The sequence below is a fragment of the Camelus dromedarius genome, chromosome 7 (genome assembly GCF_036321535.1).
Source record: "Camelus dromedarius isolate mCamDro1 chromosome 7, mCamDro1.pat, whole genome shotgun sequence".
NCBI classification, from domain to species: Eukaryota; Metazoa; Chordata; class Mammalia; order Artiodactyla; family Camelidae; genus Camelus; species Camelus dromedarius.
In genome coordinates this window covers 75,291,061-75,312,946 of record NC_087442.1, presented here as the reverse complement: position 1 = coordinate 75,312,946, position 21,886 = coordinate 75,291,061, and the positions used below count along the sequence as shown (strand labels likewise).

The 21,886-nt window shown below is 38.4% G+C and overlaps 1 protein-coding gene across 1 annotated transcript in view; it reads left to right on the top strand.

Moving 5' to 3' along the window:
• RELN (reelin) overlaps positions 1-21,886 on the top strand; it is a 444,598-nt gene that overhangs the window by 56,523 nt on the left and 366,189 nt on the right. Inside the window, exon 2 of the mRNA XM_031455857.2 lies at positions 14,864-14,974. Within this exon, the coding sequence (XP_031311717.2) occupies positions 14,864-14,974 (111 nt within the window). The remainder of the gene's footprint in view (positions 1-14,863; positions 14,975-21,886) is intronic.

Below are 21,886 nucleotides of genomic sequence, written 5' to 3'. Positions count from 1 at the left end.
TCTCTGAAAAGGTTGGGGTTAATAAACCCCCTAAAATGCTTTCTTTTAAGAGTAATCTTTGCTTTAATTTTAAGAAGTCACGATGAGTTATAGACAAGGTAGTCTTCCTTTCAAAAAGAAAGAACAAAAGGGTAAAAATTGCTGAAAATATGAACACCACATTCCTATTCACATCACTTTAATAATTTATCGAGTGCAGGACCAACAATATGAAATTTTCATGTATGAGTATCATCCAGCCTCATATGACAGTAACACATGAAAAATAAGGGCAGAGATAAATCACAAATACCAGTAATTCTTGGTGACAGTTCTCTACATTGTAATAATAAAGTGCTATTTATAAAGAAAAAAATAAATAATTTTGGCTCTAGAAACTAAACAATTTTATTATTATTTGTAGGGATTTTTAAAACTTCAGAATTGCATTATGAGAGCCAAAAGTGGATGACCAAAAAAAAAAAAAAATCATTACTGCTTAAACTGCAGTTGGGACTCAAATCAGGGTAAATTGTTGTAAAATCGTATTTTTCTTCTTTATTTTCAAGATCACTATTTAAGAATTTGTGTTTAGCATAGATTGAACAATCTTCAGGAGATTTTAAACATACTATTCAGGACTTCATCTGGGGTGCTTATTCTGACCTCTGTCTCCAAGTCTCGGCAAGGGATTTCATCTGAGTAAGATACGTGAGATTTTACCCCCATTGTTAATATTTTCAGAAATGCTGAGTGTGTGTGTGTGTGTGTGTGTGTGTGTGTCTGTGTCTGTGTCTGTGTTTAGAGAGGGGCAGAGACAGAGAAAGACAGAGCAAAAGAGACAGGCAGCCCTGGGGCATAAAGGAGAGAGAAGGGCGATGTGGAGAAAGATTTACATTCACCAAATGCTGTCATTTAAACTTACTTTCAAGGGGCTTAATTTTAAAATAATAAAATCACAAGCACATTTGGCTGCATCTGTTTTATCTCCTAGGAAGAATTTAAAGGAGGGGAAAACCTCAGTGGCTCTCTTTTATTACTAGTGGTGCCGGAAGATAAGACCTAGAGACTACATGTGGTTCATCTGAATCTCTGAATCTGTAATAAATGTATCATAATAGGCTTCCACAGAGATGCTGGATCCCTCTTCCAGCCAGCAAAGAGCATTTTTACAGACCCTAGAAAACGTTTTCATACATCATTAAATTTTGCATATAATGTGTTCCCTGCACTTGTCACAATTCCCTGATCGTACTCAGTTTTACCCCTCCTTTCAGATGGAGACAAAGGTGGGAAGGCGTTTGCCGGGGTGGCTCCCTCGGCTTTCGGAGGTGGGCTGATCCAGGGTTCTCTGACCTTGTCATTGTGATCTTCAGCTTAGTCTTCCATCACCCTGCATTCAGTCCCCCCAGAGGCCATTCTTTCTGCCTCTTTTGTCCCCCAAGGAACAGTACAAAGCCATATAAAATGAAAAAGAGGAGGAATAATGATGATGATGATGATGATGATGATGATGATAATGATAATAACAACAACAACAACAACAGCAATAATAATAAAAGAGGACTGTGATAATGATAGGCACAGCATTTGTTGGGTTAAATGCATCCACAGAGCAGCCGACTGGGCATACTCCCAGGAGACTGCACCCAGGTACCTGAGGCTTGGGAGTGCCACTGTCCCACTGCCTTCCAAGGGGCAAGCCCCTGCCACCCTCTCACTCAGGACATCCAGGAGATGAATGCAGTGCATCTACAATAAGGAACACTGCTTCCATTTCTCACAGCCACTTTTTACCTGACATCTAAGTTGTGGTACTTTACCTACCACCACTTTGTTTCAGGTTTCTCATGGGTAAAAGGGTATGTTAATAGTACTTATCTCATAGGGATATTGAAATGATTAAATAATTCTTGCAAAAGACTTAACAATGGTACCTGGTATATAGTGCTCAGATATTGTTTAGCTGTGAGGAGGAGGATGAAGGAGGAGACTGTTAAATTTGAGGCTACAGAGCTCTTAGAGATAACCTACGTTAGACATCTAATAAAGATTTAGGGAAGCAGGAAAGGGTGAATGAGGTTCATTTAGCAGTGCTCCTCTAGAGACCAAAAGGCAGCTACCCTCGGTGGGTGGCTGTATCCTTCATCATGCCTTTTTCTGAGTAGTTGTTAGAGTAAGTAGGTAAGGCAAGGGTGATCTCTCTCCATCCTTCACAAATGGCTGCCTGGAGTCTGTTTGTTCCTGGTCTGATTATTTAAGATCTCTGTGTTCAATTCACTGCTGTGGATTCACGCCTTCCCTCAGTGAACCTTGACCTCTAGTCCTTTCTTTTGCATATTTACTGGGATTTTTTTTCTCATCTGTTGTTGATTTGGAGATGTTAGTATTGAAATGCCTGGCTTAATATTTGAAAACCACATAAAGCCATATCGTAATGGAATAAATATATGTAATGAAAAGTAGTTTGAGGAACATGTTCTTGTAGAGATTTTGAATGTAATTTATAGTGTATTTTTAGATGGTCTCTATTTGGTATCCAGGGCTAGTGGCACTTTAAGGAAAAATCAGTGGTTGAGTACACCATGCTGATGAAATTTTGCAGCAAATAAACTCAGTTTATTTCATTTTCAGAGTACTATGTTTGTTCCTCAGGCTAATCTGTTCTGTATTCAAAAGGCAAATGAGTTTCTGTTCATGATCAAAACGCAGCAACTTTTTTTTTAATATTGACAGTATTCTGCTGGTGCTTTTCATTTTTGAAATATATAAAAATAAGAAATGGAAACTCTTTGCAGTATGTGCCTCATCACTAATACTTACTTTCAACATTTTTGCAATCTGCTGTCCTCTGATGTTTGTCATCTTGAGAAAGATGGAAACATCATTTCAAATATTGTATAATATGTTTCTTTTCTGCACATTAAAGTTCTTTTATATAAAGTAGTAATGGAATATGCTTGAAGTGATCAAAATTTAATGGACCGTAGAGCATCTGTAAGCCAGAAGCTTTAGGACAAAATGCAAACAATATTAAATGTCTAAATTTATTTTCTTCCAGACTTTCTTCTTGCAGTGATTTTCTGCAAGAATGGTATTAGGGTCTTGTTGGGAACAGTTAATAGAAGCTAAAATAGATAATAACTGACTCTGTAATTAGTCATTTCAAGACAGAGCTACTCTTTGAGCCACTGATAAGAACTGAATTGTGTCGCTACATCATGTTTTCATTCTGCTGTCACAACCCAGCAATCCATATTCATAGACTCCCAGTGCTAAGCTCATTGCCAATTTAACACAGATGTGGGAGAGATATGTACAACCTCCTCAGCCTTTTGATCCCTTCTTATTTTTTATTTGAGAAAATGGCAGGGTAACTTCAGAATGAGGATAAGGATGTCTTAGTGACAAAATTATGAGAAGATTAATTATGTATGTACATGAAATATGTATATATATATATATATTCACACACAAAGTAAATATATGCAAAAGAAACACTCTTACGGTTAAATGCAAGATTCAACCAAAATTTTCTTAGATATTTCTATTGCCTTTATTTATTTATTTATTTATTTTCTTAAAGTGTAATTGACTTACAGTTTGTGATAATTCCTGGTGTACAGCATAGTGATTCATTTATACATATATATTTCTGATTTTTGAATTCTATAATAAAAATACTGCATTAATTTTTATTTTCGTTTCCTTTCAGGATAAACCTCCATTTTCATATATCTCAACAAATAACACTGATCCTTTTTTTTTCTGTAGAAGAGATGTTAGATTTCACAATTTTAGTTACATTGGCTGCACTATATTCTCAGTTATATTTTATTTTAATGTTATTTTATGTTGTAGCAAATGTTTCTATAAGGTTAAATTTTTAAAATAATTTTTTAAATTTTTATACAATTTTAAAGGTTACTTTCAATTTATAGTTATCACAAAATATTGGATAAATTCTCCGTTTTGTACAATACATCTTTGAGCCTCTGTTACACCCAACAGTTTGTACCTCCAGCTCCCCCACCTTTATATTGCCCCTCCCCACCTCCACTAATAACCACGTTTGTTCTCTAAATCTGTGAGTCTGCTTCTTTTATGTTGTATTCACTAGTTTATTGTATTTTTAAATTTCACATATAAGTGATATCATACAGTATTTATCTTTCTCTGTCTGACTTACTTCACTTAGCATAATGCCCTTCAAGTCCATTTATGTTGGTGCAGATGGCAAAATTTCACCCTTTTATGGCTGAGTACTATTCCATTATGTATATGAAGATATATGTATCACAACTTCTTTACCCACTCCTCTGTTGATAGACACTTAGGTTGTTTACATGTCTTGGTGATTGTAAATAATACTGCTCTATGAACATTAGGGTGCATGTATCTTTTCAAATTAGTGTTTTTGTTTCTTTTGGATGGTGTGTGGTTTAATTTAACAAGTGTTGATTGAACTCTTCCTTTGGGCCAAGCTCTGTGGAAGGTGGAATGTGACGAGCATTCCTGTTTCTGAGAGCTCTGTGGTCACTGAGGGGAGAGGGGGCATTTTCCCTAGGGGGTCAGAACAAGCTTCATGAGAGGGATGGCATTGAGCCTGTGCCTAAAGAATAGGTAGGATTTTTACAAAAGGAAACAGGGGAAGCCATTCTAGGGGAGGGTACCCTTTACAGAAAGGCAAGGAGACAGGGAAGTGAAGAACATGTTCTAGTTTAACTGGATCAAAGGGTGTTGATTGGAGAGATTGGTTATGGCCACAATCTGAAGGACTTAGAAATTACAGTGAACATAGGATTTTAATCTGTGGACGATAGGCAGCTAGAGATGTTTGCTGAATAAGGGAATGGTGTGATACAAGACACATTTGCTTTCTGATTGTAGGTAATAATATACTTGCTTTATTTCTTTCCTAAAATGTATTGGTAGGTTCAGATATTATGGTATGCATAATGTACCTGCAATCCATAATATTGATAATGATTTTCTCTCTGTAATTAAAATAGCTAGTTCTCTATACAACAGTTTAATGCAAAAATATAAAAGATAGAAAAATTGACTAAGGAAAAAAATTCTTCTGGGGAAGAATTTTATAAATTTACTCTGAAAATTTGTAAAAACATGAAAAGAGGTAGATGATACGGCAGATGGAATTGTTTAAATAGGTGCTTACCCAGTTAAAGTCATTAAATTATTATTTGATGATTTTATGTAAACCTTTGGTTTCTGAAATGGATAACTGGTGGGTCCAATCCCATGGTGGTGATAAATCACATGGTTTGCGTGAAACAGCTAAAGTTGTTAGGGTATCAGATAGAGTTTATAAACATTTTGCAAATAGGGAACTAGTCCAAATGTCTCTTTTGCCTTTCTAGTTAATAAAACCCAAATTACAGTGTTAGCACAGTTCTTGGCTCACAGAAGATTATATAGTTCTTTTTTTTTTTTTAACATTTTTTATTGATTTATAATCATTTTACAATGTTGTGTCAAATTCCAGTGTTCAGCACAATTTTTCAGTTATTCATGGACATATACACACTCATTGTCACATTTTTTTCTCTGTGAGTTATCATAACATTTTGTGTATATTTCCCTGTGCTATACAGTGTAGTCTGTTCTACAATTTTGAAATCCCAGTCTATCCCTTCCCACCCTCCACCCCCCTGGTAACCACAAGTCTGTATTCTCTGTCTGTGAGTCTATTTCTGTCCTTTATTTACGCTTTGTTTTTGTTTGTTTGTTTGTTTTTGTTTTTTAGATTCCACATATGAGCGATCTCATATGGTATTTTTCTTTCTCTTTCTGGCTTACTTCACTTAGAATGACATCCTCCAGGAGCATCCATGTTGCTGCAAATGGCATTATGTTGTCGGTTTTTATGGCTGAGTAGTATTCCATTGTATAAATATACCACATCTTCTTTATCCAGTCACCTGTTGATGGACATTTAGGCTGTTTCCATGTTTTGGCTATTGTAAATAGTGCTGCTATGAACATTGGGGTGCAGGTGTCATCCTGAAGTAGATTTCCTTCTGGATACAAGCCCAGGAGTGGGATTCCTGGGTCATATGGTAAGTCTATTCCTAGTCTTTTGAGGAATCTCCACACTGTTTTCCATAGTGGCTGCACCAAACTGCATTCCCACCAGCAGTGTAGGAGGGTTCCCCTTTCTCCACAGCCTCTCCAGCATTTGTCATTTGTGGATTTTTGAATGACGGCCACTCTGACTGGTGTGAGGTGAACCCTCATTGTAGTTTTGATTTGCATTTCTCTGATAATTAGTGATATTGAGCATTTTTTCATGTGCTTTTTGATCATTTGTATGTCTTCCTTGGAGAATTGCTTGTTTAGGTCTTCTGCCCATTTTTGGATTGGGTTGTTTATTTTTTTCTTATTGAGTCGTATGAGCTGCTTATATATTCTGGAGATCAAGCCTTTGTCGGTTTCACTTGCAAAAATTTTCTCCCATTCCGTAGGTTTTCTTCTTGTTTTATTTCTGGTTTCCTTTGCTGTGCAGAAGCTTGTAAGTTTCATTAGGTCCCATTTGTTTATTCTTGCTTTTATTTCTTCTAGGAGAAAATTTTTGAAATGTATGTCAGATAATGTTTTGCCTATGTTTTCCCCTAGGAGGTTTATTGTATCTTGTCTTATGTTTAAGTCTTTAATCCATTTTGAGTTGATTTTTGTATATGGTGTAAGGGAGTGTTCTAGCTTCATTGTTTTACATGCTGCTGTCCAGTTTTCCCAACACCATTTGCTGAAGAGACTGTCTTTATTCCAATGTATATTCTTGCCTCCTTTGTCAAAGATGAGTTGACCAAAAGTTTGTGGGTTCATTTCTGGGCTCTCTGTTCTGTTCCGTTGGTCTATATGTCTGTTTTGGTACCAATACCATGCTGTCTTGATGACTGTAGCTCTATAGTATTGTCTGAAGTCTGGGAGAGTTATTCCTCCAGCCTCTTTCTTTCTCTTCAGTAATGCTTTGGCAATTCTAGGTCTTTGATGGTTCCATATGAATTTTATTATGATTTGTTGTAGTTCTGTGAAATATGTCCTGGGTAATTGGATAGGGATTGCATTAAATCTGTAGATTGCCTTGGGCAGTGTGACCATTTTAACAATATTGATTCTTCCAATCCAAGAGCATGGAATATCTTTCCATTTTTTAAAGTCTTCTTTAATTTCCTTCATCAATGGTTTATAGTTTTCTGTGTATAATTCTTTCACCTCCTTGGTTAGATTTATTCCCAGATATTTTATTACTTTGGATGCTATTTTAAAGAGGATTGTTTCTTTACTTTCTTCTTCTGTTGATTTATCGTTAGTGTAAAGAAATGCAACTGATTTCTGAATGTTAATTTTGTAACCTGCTACCTTGCTGAATTCTTCAATCAGCTCTAGTAGCTTTTGTGTGGACCTTTTAGGGTTTTCTATATATAGTAACATGTCATCAGCATATAATGACACTTTTACCTCTTCTTTTCCAATTTGGATCCCTTTTATTTCTTTCTCTTGCCTGACTGCTGTGGCTAGGACTTCCAGGACTATGTTGAATAGGAGTGGTGATAGTGGGCATCCTCGTCTTGTCCCAGATTTTAGTGGGAAGCTTTTGAGTTTTTCACCGTTGAGTACTATGCTGGCTGTAGGTTTGTCATATATAGCTTTTATTATGTTGAGATATGTTCCCTCTATACCCACTTTGGCGAGAGTTTTTATCATAAATGGGTGTTGAATTTTATCAAATGCTTTTTCTGCATCGATTGAGATGATCATGTGGTTTTTGTCCTTTCTCTTGTTGATGTGATGTATTACACTGATTGATTTGCGTATGTTGAACCAGCCTCGTGTCCCTGGGATGAACCCCACTTGGTCATGATGTATAATCTTTTTTATGTGTTGTTGGATTCTATTTGCTAAAATTTTGGTGAGGATTTTGGCGTCTATGTTCATCAGTGATATTGGCCTATCATTCTCTTTTTTTGTAGTGTCTTTGCCTGGTTTTGGTATCAGGGTGATGGTGGCTTCATAGAATGAGTTTGGGAGTAATCCCTCCTTTTCAATCGTCTGGAAGAGTTTGAGAAGGACTGGTATGAGTTCTTCTTTGTATGTTTGGTAGAATTCCCCGGTGAAGCCGTCCGGTCCTGGACTTTTATTTGTAGGGAGGTTTTTAATTGCTATTTCTATTTCCTTTCTAGTGATCGGATTGTTCAAGTGTTCAGATTCTTCTTGATTCAGTTTTGGTGGACAGTATGTTTCCAGAAACTTGTCCATCTCCTCTAGGTTATCCAGTTTGGTTCCATATAAGATTATATAGTTCTTAAAGTCTGAATGTATTACATATTTTCCAGTGCATTTTATTGTTTGGTTATTTGCTCATCCTAAGTGCTTCTATAAAAGTGTATTTATACTAAACTTCTTTCTTTGCCTCAATTTTTTTATATGAAATTTTCCTGAAACAAAAAAGACCACCACAACAAACATCTGTACACCCACCACCTTGATCCAGCAATTATTCACATTTTATGATAAATTTAAAGTGAATTGACACTTGTTAATTATTATTTGTTACCCATACTTAGAGCATTTGGCTGATAATCTTGAGAAAAAAAAATGAAGGGTTTGCTTATCAACGAGGCTAATAAGTTGTCAGTTAGATAGAGGTATTCCCAGCACTCGTTTATCTTAAAGGTAGTTCAAATATAAACATTTCATGTAAAACTCTTCCTCTGTGCTAATATACCCAAATTTATATCTTTTAACTACAATGTCCACTTACGAAAAGGTAGTTTCATATATAAATATTTTAAAGGGAACATTTTTAAATGACATTAGCTTTGGAACATTTAAAATTGTGCACTTGAGACAATACGATTCTGAATCAGAGTATCATAAACTTACAAAAATGTCTGTAATTGAAATTAGGACTGTGTATATTCTTCAAATTAGCATATCTGTATCTACACACACACAGTTCTATTATTCTTGTATAGTTTATTTATTTAAAATAGTAGACAACAGATATCTGTCTTTAATCAGCTTCATCAAAGAGCCAAATACAATAGCCATGAAAATTGTCTTCCTTCTAGTTCATGTGCATATTAAAATGATTTTACATTCAGAAATATGAGCTTCAATTTTTTTTCTGTCACGAGCCATATTAGTTCTGTGTATATAGTGAACTTTTCCTTTAATTTATCGTACATCACTCTTCCGCTTTCAAAAAGTTTAGTCCAGCTGTCTGGTTGGCAGTGGTGTGTGGATGCAAGTGATGAGCTAAGAGTAGAGAAGCTAAAATAGTGCTTGAAGGGTGAGTCCCAGTGGAATTAAATGGAAGAAAGTCAAGACACACGGCACATAGTACGAGTAAAAGCCAGTGCATGTTGGGGGTCATATGTTAGAAAGGCATCAGGAAAGTATCAGAAGGTAACATGAGGGAAGAGTCCCAAGTGAAAACCGAATTCTGCAGGGACTAGGGATGCAGAATTACACAGGTAAGGACAGCTTTGGAGCACCACACTGAGCAGCCTTGATGTTGGGAACAATTATTTGTGTGAGTGTGAGTGTGTGTTTAGGAAACCCTGACAGACTAACCAGAAGCTGCAGGTAGAGAAAAGATGAAACAGAAAGAGAGGGGCAGAGAGAAGTGTGTCTCTGACATAGTTTCAATGTCAAAATGCCTTAGGGTAAAGTTCTTGGCATCTCATTCAGATGGACTCACTCTGAGTGCTCTAGACAATAAAAACATAGGCTGCAGACATTCTGAAGCTTCCTACAAACTAGCAGGGGATCCAAATTGTGTCTGATGTTTTTAAATACAGAAGTTAGACCCATGGTCTTCTTGAGTAAAAGGAAACCTGTTGACCAGAAAGACGTGTCTTAAATCCCAAGAGTCTGAGCAACATTTCCTCTTTCTTAAAAACAGAGACCAGTTACTGACCGGTTCACATATGAATTGTGCATTACATCTGTTTAGAGGGAAAGGAATGCTTGGTCCACAGTGTCAAGGATGGGGCATTTTTCCAAAGGCAAATATCTTTTTTTTCTCTAAAAAGTACTTTAAATTCCCAACTCTAACAAGCAGAAAAGTAGATGATAATTCATTTCTAATAGGGAACTTTCTTTAGATGATTTGTGTTAAATGTGCAGTATATATGCCTAAGTTGGTTTGCCATTTTAACAAATGCTTTTGGCTGGTCTCTTAGTCAATTTCTGTCTGCAGTGATCTGTCTTGCACTCTGGAAAACAGTTTGAATAGCCAGCCTTTCTCTGTCTTCTTCTTCTTTCCCATGTGGCTTCTCCAAGTGGGATTCATCTGACTTACTAAAGCCTGGGATTCACAACATACTTTTCCTCTAGAAACAAGTTGAAGAGAAGACAACCTTGTTCCATTTTTATATGAATGAGTTACTCATTTATAAATATTTAACAAATATTTATTGAATACCCCAACGTGTCAGTAATTGTTTCAGGTACTTGAAATATAACACTGAATAAAACACTCAAGATGCCTGCCATGTTGGAGTTCACATTCTACGGAATGAAACTGATAATAAACATAATCAATGGAAAATATTTAAAGTAAATATATCAGTATAATGTGTCAGAAGGTGATATATAAAAAGGGGGAGGAAAGATAGAGCCAAGTATGGGCCATTGGGAACGTGGGTACTGCAGGGGCCCGAGGAATGGGGGCTGTTTGTGATTTTTAATAGTGTGGTTAAGGCAGGCCTCGCTGAGAGGGTGACATTTGAGCTGACTTGAAAGAGGTGAAGGAATTGGTCCTTCAGGTGTCTGGAGAAAGAGAGTCCAGGACAGAGAGGAAAGAGCTAGTCAAAGACGTGGCATGTCTGAGTAACAGCAAGGAAGCTAGAGTGCCTGGAGTAGAGTGAGCCAGGAGGCAAGCAGGAGGCAATGAGAACAGAGGGGGAAGGGAGGCAGATCCCCTAGGACCTTGTAGGCCACTGTGAAGACTTGGACTTAGAGCATCGGAGAGTTGTAAGCAGTGGAGTGACATAATTGGATGTCTTAGAAGAATTCCTCTGATACTGAGAATAGACTGCTGACAGAGAAGGATAGAACCAGGAAGACCAGATGGATGTCAAATGCCACAATCCGTGGGAGAGACGGTGCTAACTCAGAACAGCGTGCTAAGTGGGCAGATTCTGGCTACAATCTGAAGGCAGAGCCAACAGGATTTACAGCTGATGGACTGCATTCAGGGTATGGGAGAAGGTGATTCAAAATTGACTTAGAGGTTTTTAGCCTGAGCAGCAGGAATGGTGGTACCACCATCAGAAGAGTCGGTTTAGGGGATAGGTGGGTGTTCAGTTTTGGTCATGTTGAAGTTGAGATATATTGTGGACATCCAAGTGGGGCTGCTGAGCCGCAGAGCAGCTCGATCTTTATCTGGAGTATACAGACGGAGGTCTAGACTGGAGATGGAAATTTGAGAGCAGTCAGCTTATGATGATACTTAAAGCCAAGAGTCTCTAAGAGAACTAAGTATTTTTCTTATGAATTCCTTTTCTTTTTCTAAGTCACTTAATGTTTAGAAACGATTTTTCACATATTTAAGCCCACCTGCCCATGAGGTTGCCAAATAATGGGTATCCACATCACTACGAGGACTAGAACAAAGCAGAGAGAAAAACTTGCTCAGTCTGACATAGCAAGTTAATAGTATTGGGAATAAAGTCCAGTTCTCTTATTCCTGGGCTGTTTTCCCTAGACCTTGCTGCTTCAGCACCCAGGAATCTATGTAAAGAAGAGAACTGATCTGAAGTAGGCTCACCTTGTGGTGTGTGGAAGGGTTAAGATCAGAATTTGCTTCATCTTCTGGGTCTGGAGAGGCAGTGGGTGGTGGGTGAGAGCGGAGGTCTGGCAAGAGTTAGCAGTCTGGATGGATGTTTTAGGGGCACAGCAAGGTCCTTGGTCATGCTCAGTACCCAAATGAGTCACAGGCCACCTGGACAGCTTCTTAGATGCACACCTCTAGGGGACTGAAACGTCCCTAGGTATGTACAAGCCATCAATCAATAAATTGAATTTATCGATTGTCATGTTAGACATGGCAGGGCTTTTGTTTTGCTGGAAGGGACGTAGCTTGTTTGAGGCCACAGCTGAGTAGCTGGGAGCAGTAGAGGAAAGACTGAGAGCTGCCATATATGATTTTTTTCCCTTTCTCAGCCACTTCACCGACAGTGTTTAGCTGCAGTTTTAAGTTAACGTTGAACAGATACTTGAAGACTATCTTTTGGAAAGAAGGACAAATGAGTAACAAGCTGGGGAAACTCATGCATTTATCTTGGGCCCACTTGAGATCACAGCTCAGACTTGAACTGTGGTTGGAAATGAAGTAGTGAGTGGGATGGGTAAGTGGAGAATCCTAGCAGGCAGCAGGACTCGGACACGGGCAGTCCAGGGATTGGACACACCCAGGCGTCTGGAGAGGCAGATGCCAGGGATCTGTATAGAACTCCAGTTCTCAGGATGGGGAGAACAAAGCAGGGCTCCAGGTCTGGAAAAGGGCAGGGAAAGAAAACTAACTTTTATTAATTAGTTACTATATGCATGATGGTGTGTTAAGGATCTAGATACATTTATAGATAATAGATAATGCATCTTCATTTCTTACAGTAAACCCCATAGTATTATCATTCCCTTTTATAAATGAAGAGTCTCAGACTCACCCCAAGATCACACATTGAGCAGAGGTAGAGAGAGGTGAGACTCAATTTCAGGTCTGCCTCAATCCCAAATCCATAAGCCCTTACATTTTTTAGAATCTTGGAAATAGGAACCAGAGCAGAAGCATGAAGGAGTGGAGGGGGTCCACAGGGGCTGCGTTTCTGCGTTAACACAGGACTGCTGCTGTCTTGCTGGACCAGAGTGGAGTGGATTGATGGGAAGTAGGTAAAAGCGAGGTCCCCGGGGTGACCCTGGTGAGACCCTGCAGGATGAGTTTGGTTTGCTGTGAAGAATGACCTGAGACACAGCATAGAGTCCAGTGGTCAGAAGAGGCACGTTAATAGGAAGTAACTTAATTCAAACCTCACTGGATGGGATGCAGGGGCAGTTTTAGCACTTTTTACTTTAGTCAGGATTAACTCACTGAACTGAAGGATGGAGGCATCAACAGAGCCAGTTGTGGGAACCTGGGGTAAGCAAAATGGGGGGCCGACGATTAGGGTGTGATTCTACAGATGAGGAAATTTATACCCCGAGAGGTGAAGTGGTTTTGCTGAGGAGCAAGTAGCAGCAGATGAGTGCCCAGTAGCCAGATCTCGTTCCTTCCTTGCCTAGGGCTTCATGCACCACGCAAGAGCGGTCACCTCCTGGCTGCTTCTGGCCTTCTTGCTCGCTAGTAATAGTGACACTGATTCCTGTAGCTTTCATTTTGCTTTTCAAATGCTCCTAATGCATGTGAATAATGTGGGAAAGAGGTTATCAAACACAAGTTTGGCCACGGCCACTTTGCCACTCGGGTATTTGGCGGGTAGGGGTGGAGTAGGGTGTGGGGGCAGAGAGAAAATGAAAGAGAAGCCAGATAAACAGCATAAAACATTTTTCGATGGTATCCAGCGGTCCTGGGCAAGGTTTTTAATCGTTCTCTGTCGCAGATTCCTCATTTGTATCCTGGGAGTAATAATAGTACGCCCTTTATAGAGATGTTTTGAAAATGAAATGAGATAAAACATGTAAACTACTTAGCTCAGTGCCCTGCTGAGTGGTTTTCATGTGGTTTACATGCCAGCACTCAAAATACTAGCTATTACCTTATTAAAGGAAGTGGAGATGGTTGGATCCAGCATCCAATGCCATTTTGGGGGTAGCATGATGTCAGGCTGTTCTGTTGATATATGTATCTTATTTATGCTTCATAATATGGATGTTTTAAACCATTCCGCTCTACTCGCTGGATTTCCCAGAGTTTAATCTGAACATTCGCATCAGAGTTAATGTGACTCCGGTCATTCTCCATACTGCCACCAAGCACAATGACGGCCCTGTACTGTGCACTACCAAAATAATATTACCTTCTCCCGGCTGCTTCCTACGAATGACTTCATCTTAATACAGTAAAGGCAGTACAGGAGAAAATATTATTATGTCGAGAAGGAAATGATGATCAATTTTTAGGGTGGTGAGCAAGATAAAATTTTAAGAAGCCAAACCTGAGTAGCATACAGATGCATTTAATTTGGCCCTTTTCTCCCTGGGAGCATCCTGATTTTCTGGTTATGAAACCATTTGGACTTCTCTTGTAGAATTCGTTCTAAGACTTAAAGCATGCGGTGGTCTTCTTGTTCTCAAAAGTCCTGACTGTCTTTATGCAAATTAGTCTGCTTTTGTTGAAAAACTTCAGGGGACTCATCTATGAAGCACAGACTAACAATAAGAAATGCAGTGCGTCTTACTAGTCTGCTTTCAGCCGATGGAAGATTGTTTCCCACAGTATGGAATATTAAAAAAAAAAAAGAAAAAGAATGTTGTATCACAATGCCAACACTCCAGCAATGCCTTTCACTGCCTTCAGGGGTGATGGTGGAGCTGGGGAAACCAGCTCTTCAGCACTACATTATTTTCTGATGATTTTGCACACAGCTAGTAGGGAAAGTGTAAATAAATGCAGGAAGGTGGGACTGATGTACTAAATTTAGGACAAGAATTACAGACATCAGAGTTCTGAGCTTTTTTCCCCTTTTTTGCTCCTCTGTAATTTCTGATAATAAAGAAAATACTAAGTATGGATAGTATAAAAATAATTTGTTAATAACGAGTAGAGGCTGTTTTGACAACGTCACACACTTCAGAAATGTATCTCATTATCCTGACTGTATTAATTGAGGTTTCTTTTTTCCCCTCTGTATTTCAGTGACAATTTCAACAAGCACCTTCTTCGACGGCTTGCTGGTGACAGGACTGTACACATCTACCAGTGTCCAGGCGTCACAGAGCATTGGAGGGTCCAGTGCTTTTGGATTTGGTAAGCTCTCCTGACATAAGAAACCCATGATTGTCTATATTTTAACAGTCAGAGGTCTCATTTTAAAATATCTGTATTAAAAGTATTTGCCATTTATTATTTCAGGGAAAATAATCTGCAGTGATTTTTGTGTTTCTGCTTGAAGTTAGGTGAATTGAAATAAGTCATGTAAATATGCAACCAAGCGTGAGGTTGGTGGGCCGATCTCTCTGTCCCTCTCTCCATTTACTGCTGCTATTACACTTGGTCCTGGGGGGTTTGAGTAGATTTCTGAGTTCTGTCATTTAGGTTGCTGGATAGGAATTCACTCTGATGCCCATGTTTTCATAAACAGTTCTTAAAATCCTGGAGTAGGTGAAAAGTGTCATATTAAGTTTGGCAAGTAAGCATTGCACAAAGAGGAAGACAGCAGTAATTATTGAAATGATAAAATTCTGTGCATATACAAGAAATAATGTGATTTAATATTTAAAATGCTTATACAGAGTCTTTGTCCTTAAACCAGAGACCTGGAAGCTTACTTAGGTGGAGAGGCGGAAGGCTGCATGGTGGTCACTGATCCCAGAGGATTCTCGATTTGGAAATGTGTAGCTTACCTATAATTTGATAAACATGCCAAGCTGGAATTAAGTAGACCCTTTATAGCATCAACAATATAAATTTAACATGTCAATGTATATAAGACATGAAATTGCTGATCCTACTTTAAGATTAGAAAACTGCACGGGACTTCCTCCATTGACGTGAGAAAGACAGAATTGTGTTACCCAAGACAGCCATGTGTTCAACGTTTTATTTTTTCTGGGGGTATTTATTAAATAAACACATTTTACCTACTTTTGATATATGAAAGGGTCCCAGCCGTAGCTCTGCCCAGGCGACTCACTGCTTGATGTCAGGACAGTAACGTTGAGGCTGTGATGTCACCCTGCTGCCCAAGATGAGGTTCACAACCTCAGGGCTTAAAGGAACCTGAAGTTATTTAATCATCCTGTCAAATTATTTGACATTGAGAATTTGGTCTATTTTAAAAAGATCCCAGATAAGCTTTTATAATCTTTTAGTAACTACTTCTAAGCTCTAACCTTCAAGAAAAAAATCCCTTTTAAGTCTGAAACTTCCACTCTCTAGCCCCACCCTTTCTGTGTCCTGCAGAAGTGAAAAGTCAGCTTACAATCTTATATAACATCTATGTACATAAATATATGACATACTACCTGTTATTGTTGCCACAGGATTCACAAGTAGGATTACCAGATTTAACAAACATTTACAAGACATCCGGTTAAATACAGATTTTAGATAACCCTTTTTTTAGAATAAGGATGCAATATTTGGGATAAGGTGTCCTGGGTTCTACCTTTGCCTAGTTAAATCAAAACCTCTGGGAGCAGAGTGTGGCACTGGCTCCCGGTGATTCTGATGTTCACCCAGGCTTGGCACCGCTGTACTGGATCAGTCCAGGCCCCAGCAGCTTCAGTGTCCCCAGGAACTTGTAACTACGGAGTTCCTGCCCTTACTCTAGACTTGGTGAATCAGATACTCTGGGGGTGAGACGCAGTGATAACTTTTTAATAAGCACTCCAGGTGATTCTGATACACACTAAAGTTTGAGGACCAGTTGTCTACGTTAATTAAATGGGAGAGACTGTTGTTTAAATGACCATATAAATATGTAATAGCAAGTCTTGCTTAGGGTCTAGGCAGGAAAAATACTGAGTGCCAGGAAAGGGTATGACAGAGAAATGAGATCTAGTCTCGGGCAAAATGGCATGTAGTTCGGAAAGGCTTTCCGGGGAAAGTGGTATTGAGCCATGATATGAAGGAGGAGTAGGAATTAGCTAAAGGTCTGTGGACAGTGGGGCACAGCATACCAGAAGGAGAGAACAGTAGATGCAAAGGCCTCAAGGGTGGGAAGAGGCTGTGTTCTAGGAATGGAAAGAACACCTTGGAGTGGCTGACCTGGAACCAGGAGGGAAAGAGATAAGGCTGGACAGGAGATCAGAGCCAGACCATTCAGGATCTGGAGCAAGGGTGCCTTTTCGGGTTTCAGGCTGAGTGGCTGCAACAGTCCTTCATTTTGAGGAGATCCCTCTGGGGTCAGCGTGGAGAGCCAACTGTAGGGTGCAGGGGTGGATGCAGAAAGACTGTTCTGTGGGGAAAAAGGGATGGAAAGAGTCCAGGTGCAGGCTGGCGTCGGCCACGCCTGGAGGAGAAGGAAGCAGTATGTGGAGGGGTGAGAGTTTGGGCCGTGCAGTCGGCAGACCTGCCTGCAGATCCTGACCCCGACCTTCATTAGTCATGTGCCCCAGCCACGTTTCTTAACTTCTCTCAGCCTAACTTCCTCATCTAGGAAATGCTGATGACAATGGCACCTGCTTCATCAGCTGCTGAGCAGTCGCCAGGATTAGAGGTGATTTATGTAACACCCTTACCACACAGAAAACACGCAGTCAGACTGAGTGTCCCAGAATTACACCTTTTGATACCAGAAGCAACTGCTTTTCTCAGTCCAGGATTTGATTATACTTCCTTTGGTGGGGTGGTGGAGGCAGGGTGGTGGGAAGTGCACGAAACAGTTCTCAAGTGGAATTAATCTGGGGTTTTAGATTCAGATGATTTGAAAGGACTTGGCTGAATAAAGTAACCCTCATTTGTCAAGATGGAGGCTTTAAATGAGAAAAAATCCTTAAATATTATTCATACGTATATTGTAAACATATTTTAAAAGAACATATAAAATGCGTGTATTGTGTTGCCTCAGATTTTAGCTCATAAGCCAAACAAAAAACTGAGAATGAAATTGTTAGAAATGATTTAAAACACCCAGGTTTTAAGACATTTTCTGTGGTGGCTGAAAGCTGTAAAAAGGCAGTTTCACTTGAATTAGAATGTATTTTGAGCAGCTTAAATTGCACATAGTCTTTCCGTGACCGTCGACCCTATGATGTAGAGTCTGAAGAGGCTCTGAACATGAAGCCCATTAAAGGTAGTTTGACTCCGTAATCAAATGCTCAGACCTCCCCCTGGTCACTCGGTGTTTTTATAGGGCATGATTTTTATGTGGATGGATAAGTTAAGTGAGATTTTTTTTTTCAAGTTCCAATAATATCCAAATAATTTTATGTGTATTTATGTGATGGTGGTAAATTACCTTCAAAACAAAATTTAAAAATATACCTGAATATTGTTAAACAGAGTTAGTCTTCATAAATAGTAGAATTGAAAGCAGGAGATAAAATGTGTTTTTAGATAAATGGTCACTTTTGGAAACAAAAGTGCATTAATTTTTTCATATCTGATTTAAGTTTAATATAGTCTTTACAATTTCAATAAAGTGAAAAAGATGTAATTTGAGTAGGATACAGGTGAGAAAGTGGAGGTAAAATGTAACAGAATTGCTGCGTTTTGGTAATTTAGTAGTTACAGTAGGACCAGGCTGAACTAATGCGGCCTTCTTTGATCCAGAACAAAAGAATTACTGAATGCGTAGTCTGTCATCAGCTCTGACTCAGTTGATGGAATGTGAAGCAAACATGGCTTATTTGGCATTTTTCTCAGTATGTCCTGGGATTAGTGTGTAACGTGTTTAACCAGCTGTGATAAATAAGGCAAAATAAAACATATAGCTGGAGTCTAAAAAGGCACTTCTGAAAGTTTTTTCCACTTTTAGTTAATTTTAATTGTAGTGTTTACACTGAAGTTATAACCACTCTCCTTTGAATATAAAATGGGTGTATGACTAGCCAAAATAAGGCCATAATCATTCTTAAGATACTGTTGTATAAATGTAATTTCACTAACATAACTGCAGCCTTTTATGCAAAGCCAGAATTCTTTAAAATGCATGCCTCACTGACCAAAAATAGACAAATGCCTAATAGCCAGAAATACATTAAAACAATAGCTATGCAAAAGATGACTGTATGCCAGCAATGCATGATTTGAAATACCTCATTTTGCTTGTCAATATAAGAAAACATGCTGCCCTAGGGAAGTGTGATGTTTAATTATGGATAACTCTTTGTGTATCCCAGAAAAAAAATGCTTCCCTCTTGTCTTTGGCACTGAATTCCAGCTCAATCATGTAAATCTTCAAGGCTCATTGTGGTTGCTCAATGTGGAGCTATTTGAATATCCTTTCATACAAAATTGTTCCTTTTCCAGAGGCTGAAATGCATTTTACCAATATTTAGTATTCTGGTTCTAAAAGCATTTTACTCAATTTTTAGTATTCTGGCTCTCTAAAACCTGAGAATCAGGTTTACAGGTCTGATGGATAGCAGCCACACTTCAGATTGTTAGATGCCTGCATAAATTAAACTTTTGTTAAACCTTGCATAAATTGCTTTGCAATTCCTAGATAATTCTGTTCAGCTAATACATCAGCCATTTTAGCAGTTTTTCACTTAAACTTTTATAATTCCCCATGAGTTTCGTTTCCTTTTTTTTTTCTGTAATAATTAGGCATCATAGACCCAATCATTTGTTAGGTTACAAAACTCTTAAAATGGCAAAATTCAGTGAAGTCTAAGTTTGGGGAGAAAATGTAGATCCAAGATCTGCTCTTGGATTCAGTCAATCATGTCATGTTTTTAATAGAGATTAAGCAACTAACATAAAAATTTAATATTTTCAGTATGATCTTTAAAAACATAGTATTAGAATTTTTGAACTTAATGATCTGATTTTTTTTCCAGTATGATTTGACACTCTAGATGATAGGGATGTATTTACAAAATAAAGTAAATATTTTAAGAAAGACTTCAGATTTTAGTAAATCTTATATTGGTCACTAGTTAATAAAAATGTGTACTTTACCAATAGATTTAGATTGCATGTTAATCTTGCATTTTGAGAATGTAAGTTTTTGTCTCTACTTTGTTTCATTGTCACTAAGAATGAAAATATAGGGTCTCTTTAAGCTAACTTTTGGTTATCCTTAACGTTAAAACAAAATAGAACTTCTACAACTTTACTAATTATCACCAGGACCCCTGCATCTCTGGACATTAGCTCCAGTTCAATCTTAGGTGTCCTGTCTATGTGACTCCGTGTGACTTTGGTTCACACACATGTGTTATGAATACATGCAAATATTTAGGCCTTAATATCTGTAAAGAAGGAACAGCCACTAGCAACTTCTTTAAATGGGGCCCTGTACAGTAATGGTATTTATTTACCAGATTAAATTAAGTTTAATTATTTAGATGATCTTGTTCAATTTATTTTGTCTGTCTCTTAACGAAGAAATGCTTTGTAACATACTTAATGAATTTTAAACATATTGAAGGATTCGAGGCATGACCCTTTATTGGGTATGGTAAATGATCTATAAATAACAAGAGGACTCTAGGTTAATTAAACAAATTACTCTGGTCAATGATACAAGGAACGTAGCTGACAAGGGATGAAATGGCCATTAATTTTTCCTATTTACAGGGTATTAACCTAAGTTTGTTCTTTATTCATTCCGTTTGGGTACACCAGCATTACCTTCATTAAGAAATAGTATTGTCTACTTTGCATTTTCTCTGTGACAAAGAACTCAGGGATAATTTCCTGATTCCTAAATCACTAAAAAGAATCACCTGCTAGACTAGTGGGCATCATGATATAAAGCTGTTGAATTAATCCATTGACAAATTGCTAGAGCGAATGTTGAGATTTGGGCCAAGTGAAGGAGTGAGTGGTCATGACATGACCCCTGGAGTCGCACAGCTTCAGCTTCCCGGCCCTGCTTCCTGCTAACTTGGGCCACATACTTCCCTGCCCTGCGCTTCAGTGTCTGCATTTGTGAAATGAAGTTGATAACAATGGCGCCTGGTTCACAGAGTTGTTAGATGGGTTAAATGAGATTATCTATTCAAGTGCCTTGTATATATGCTCAAAATACGTATTTTTGAAACACTCAGAAATAAGTGAGAATTCATTCTCTGAAATAGAAAACAGAATGAAAAGATGGTTCAAGTGGCAGAAGATTTGAAACAGGGAGGTTGACTTTAATTTGGAGGGGAGAAATACACCCGGTTTCTTACCCATAGAACTTAGAGGTAAAATGTACCTTCGGTAGAACCTGGCTCAGCCCCTGCCCCAACGTATAGGTAAGGAAGCAAGGCTTAGGAAGGGGGCAAGTGCTGGCTATTACACGACATAGCATAGGTGTGATGACTAAAACTGGATGTTCTGACATCATACCCAGCCTCAGATATTTTTTTTTTTGAACTATAACTCACATACCATAAATTTACCTTTTGTTTTGTTTTGTCTTTTGGCAGGGAGGTATTTAGGTTTATTTATTTCTTTATTTTTAGAGGATATACTGGGGATTAAACCCAGAACCTTGTGCATGCTAAGCATGCACTCTACCACTCGAGCTATACCCTCCCCTGCAAATTTACCATTTTAAAGTATACTCTTCAGTGATTTCTAGTATGTTCGCGAGGTTGTGCCACTAAAACCACTAATTCCAGAACATTTCCTCACCTCCAAAAGAAACCCCATCTGCGTTAGCAATCACTCCCCATTCCTTCCTCCCCTCAGTCCCTGACAACCACTAATCTATTTTCTGTCCCTATGGACTTGCCTGTTTTAGATATTTCATGTAAACGGAGTCATACACTGTGTGGCCTTCTGTGTCTGGCTTCCTTTATTTAGTATAATGTTTTCAAGGTTCATCCATGTTGTAGCATGACTTGGGACTTCATTCCTTTTTATGGTTGAATCATATTCTATTGTATGGATTTACTCTATTTTTAAAGTGATAGTCCACATTTGGCAGTTTCCAGATTCTTAAAAGGAGTTAGGGCTGTGCAAATTGGGGGGGAAAAGTTCAAGGGGGATGTGAAGCAGGAGGACCACCGGATTCCTCATCAGCAGCTCTGAAACCGCTGAAGATCCAAATTGCTTAGC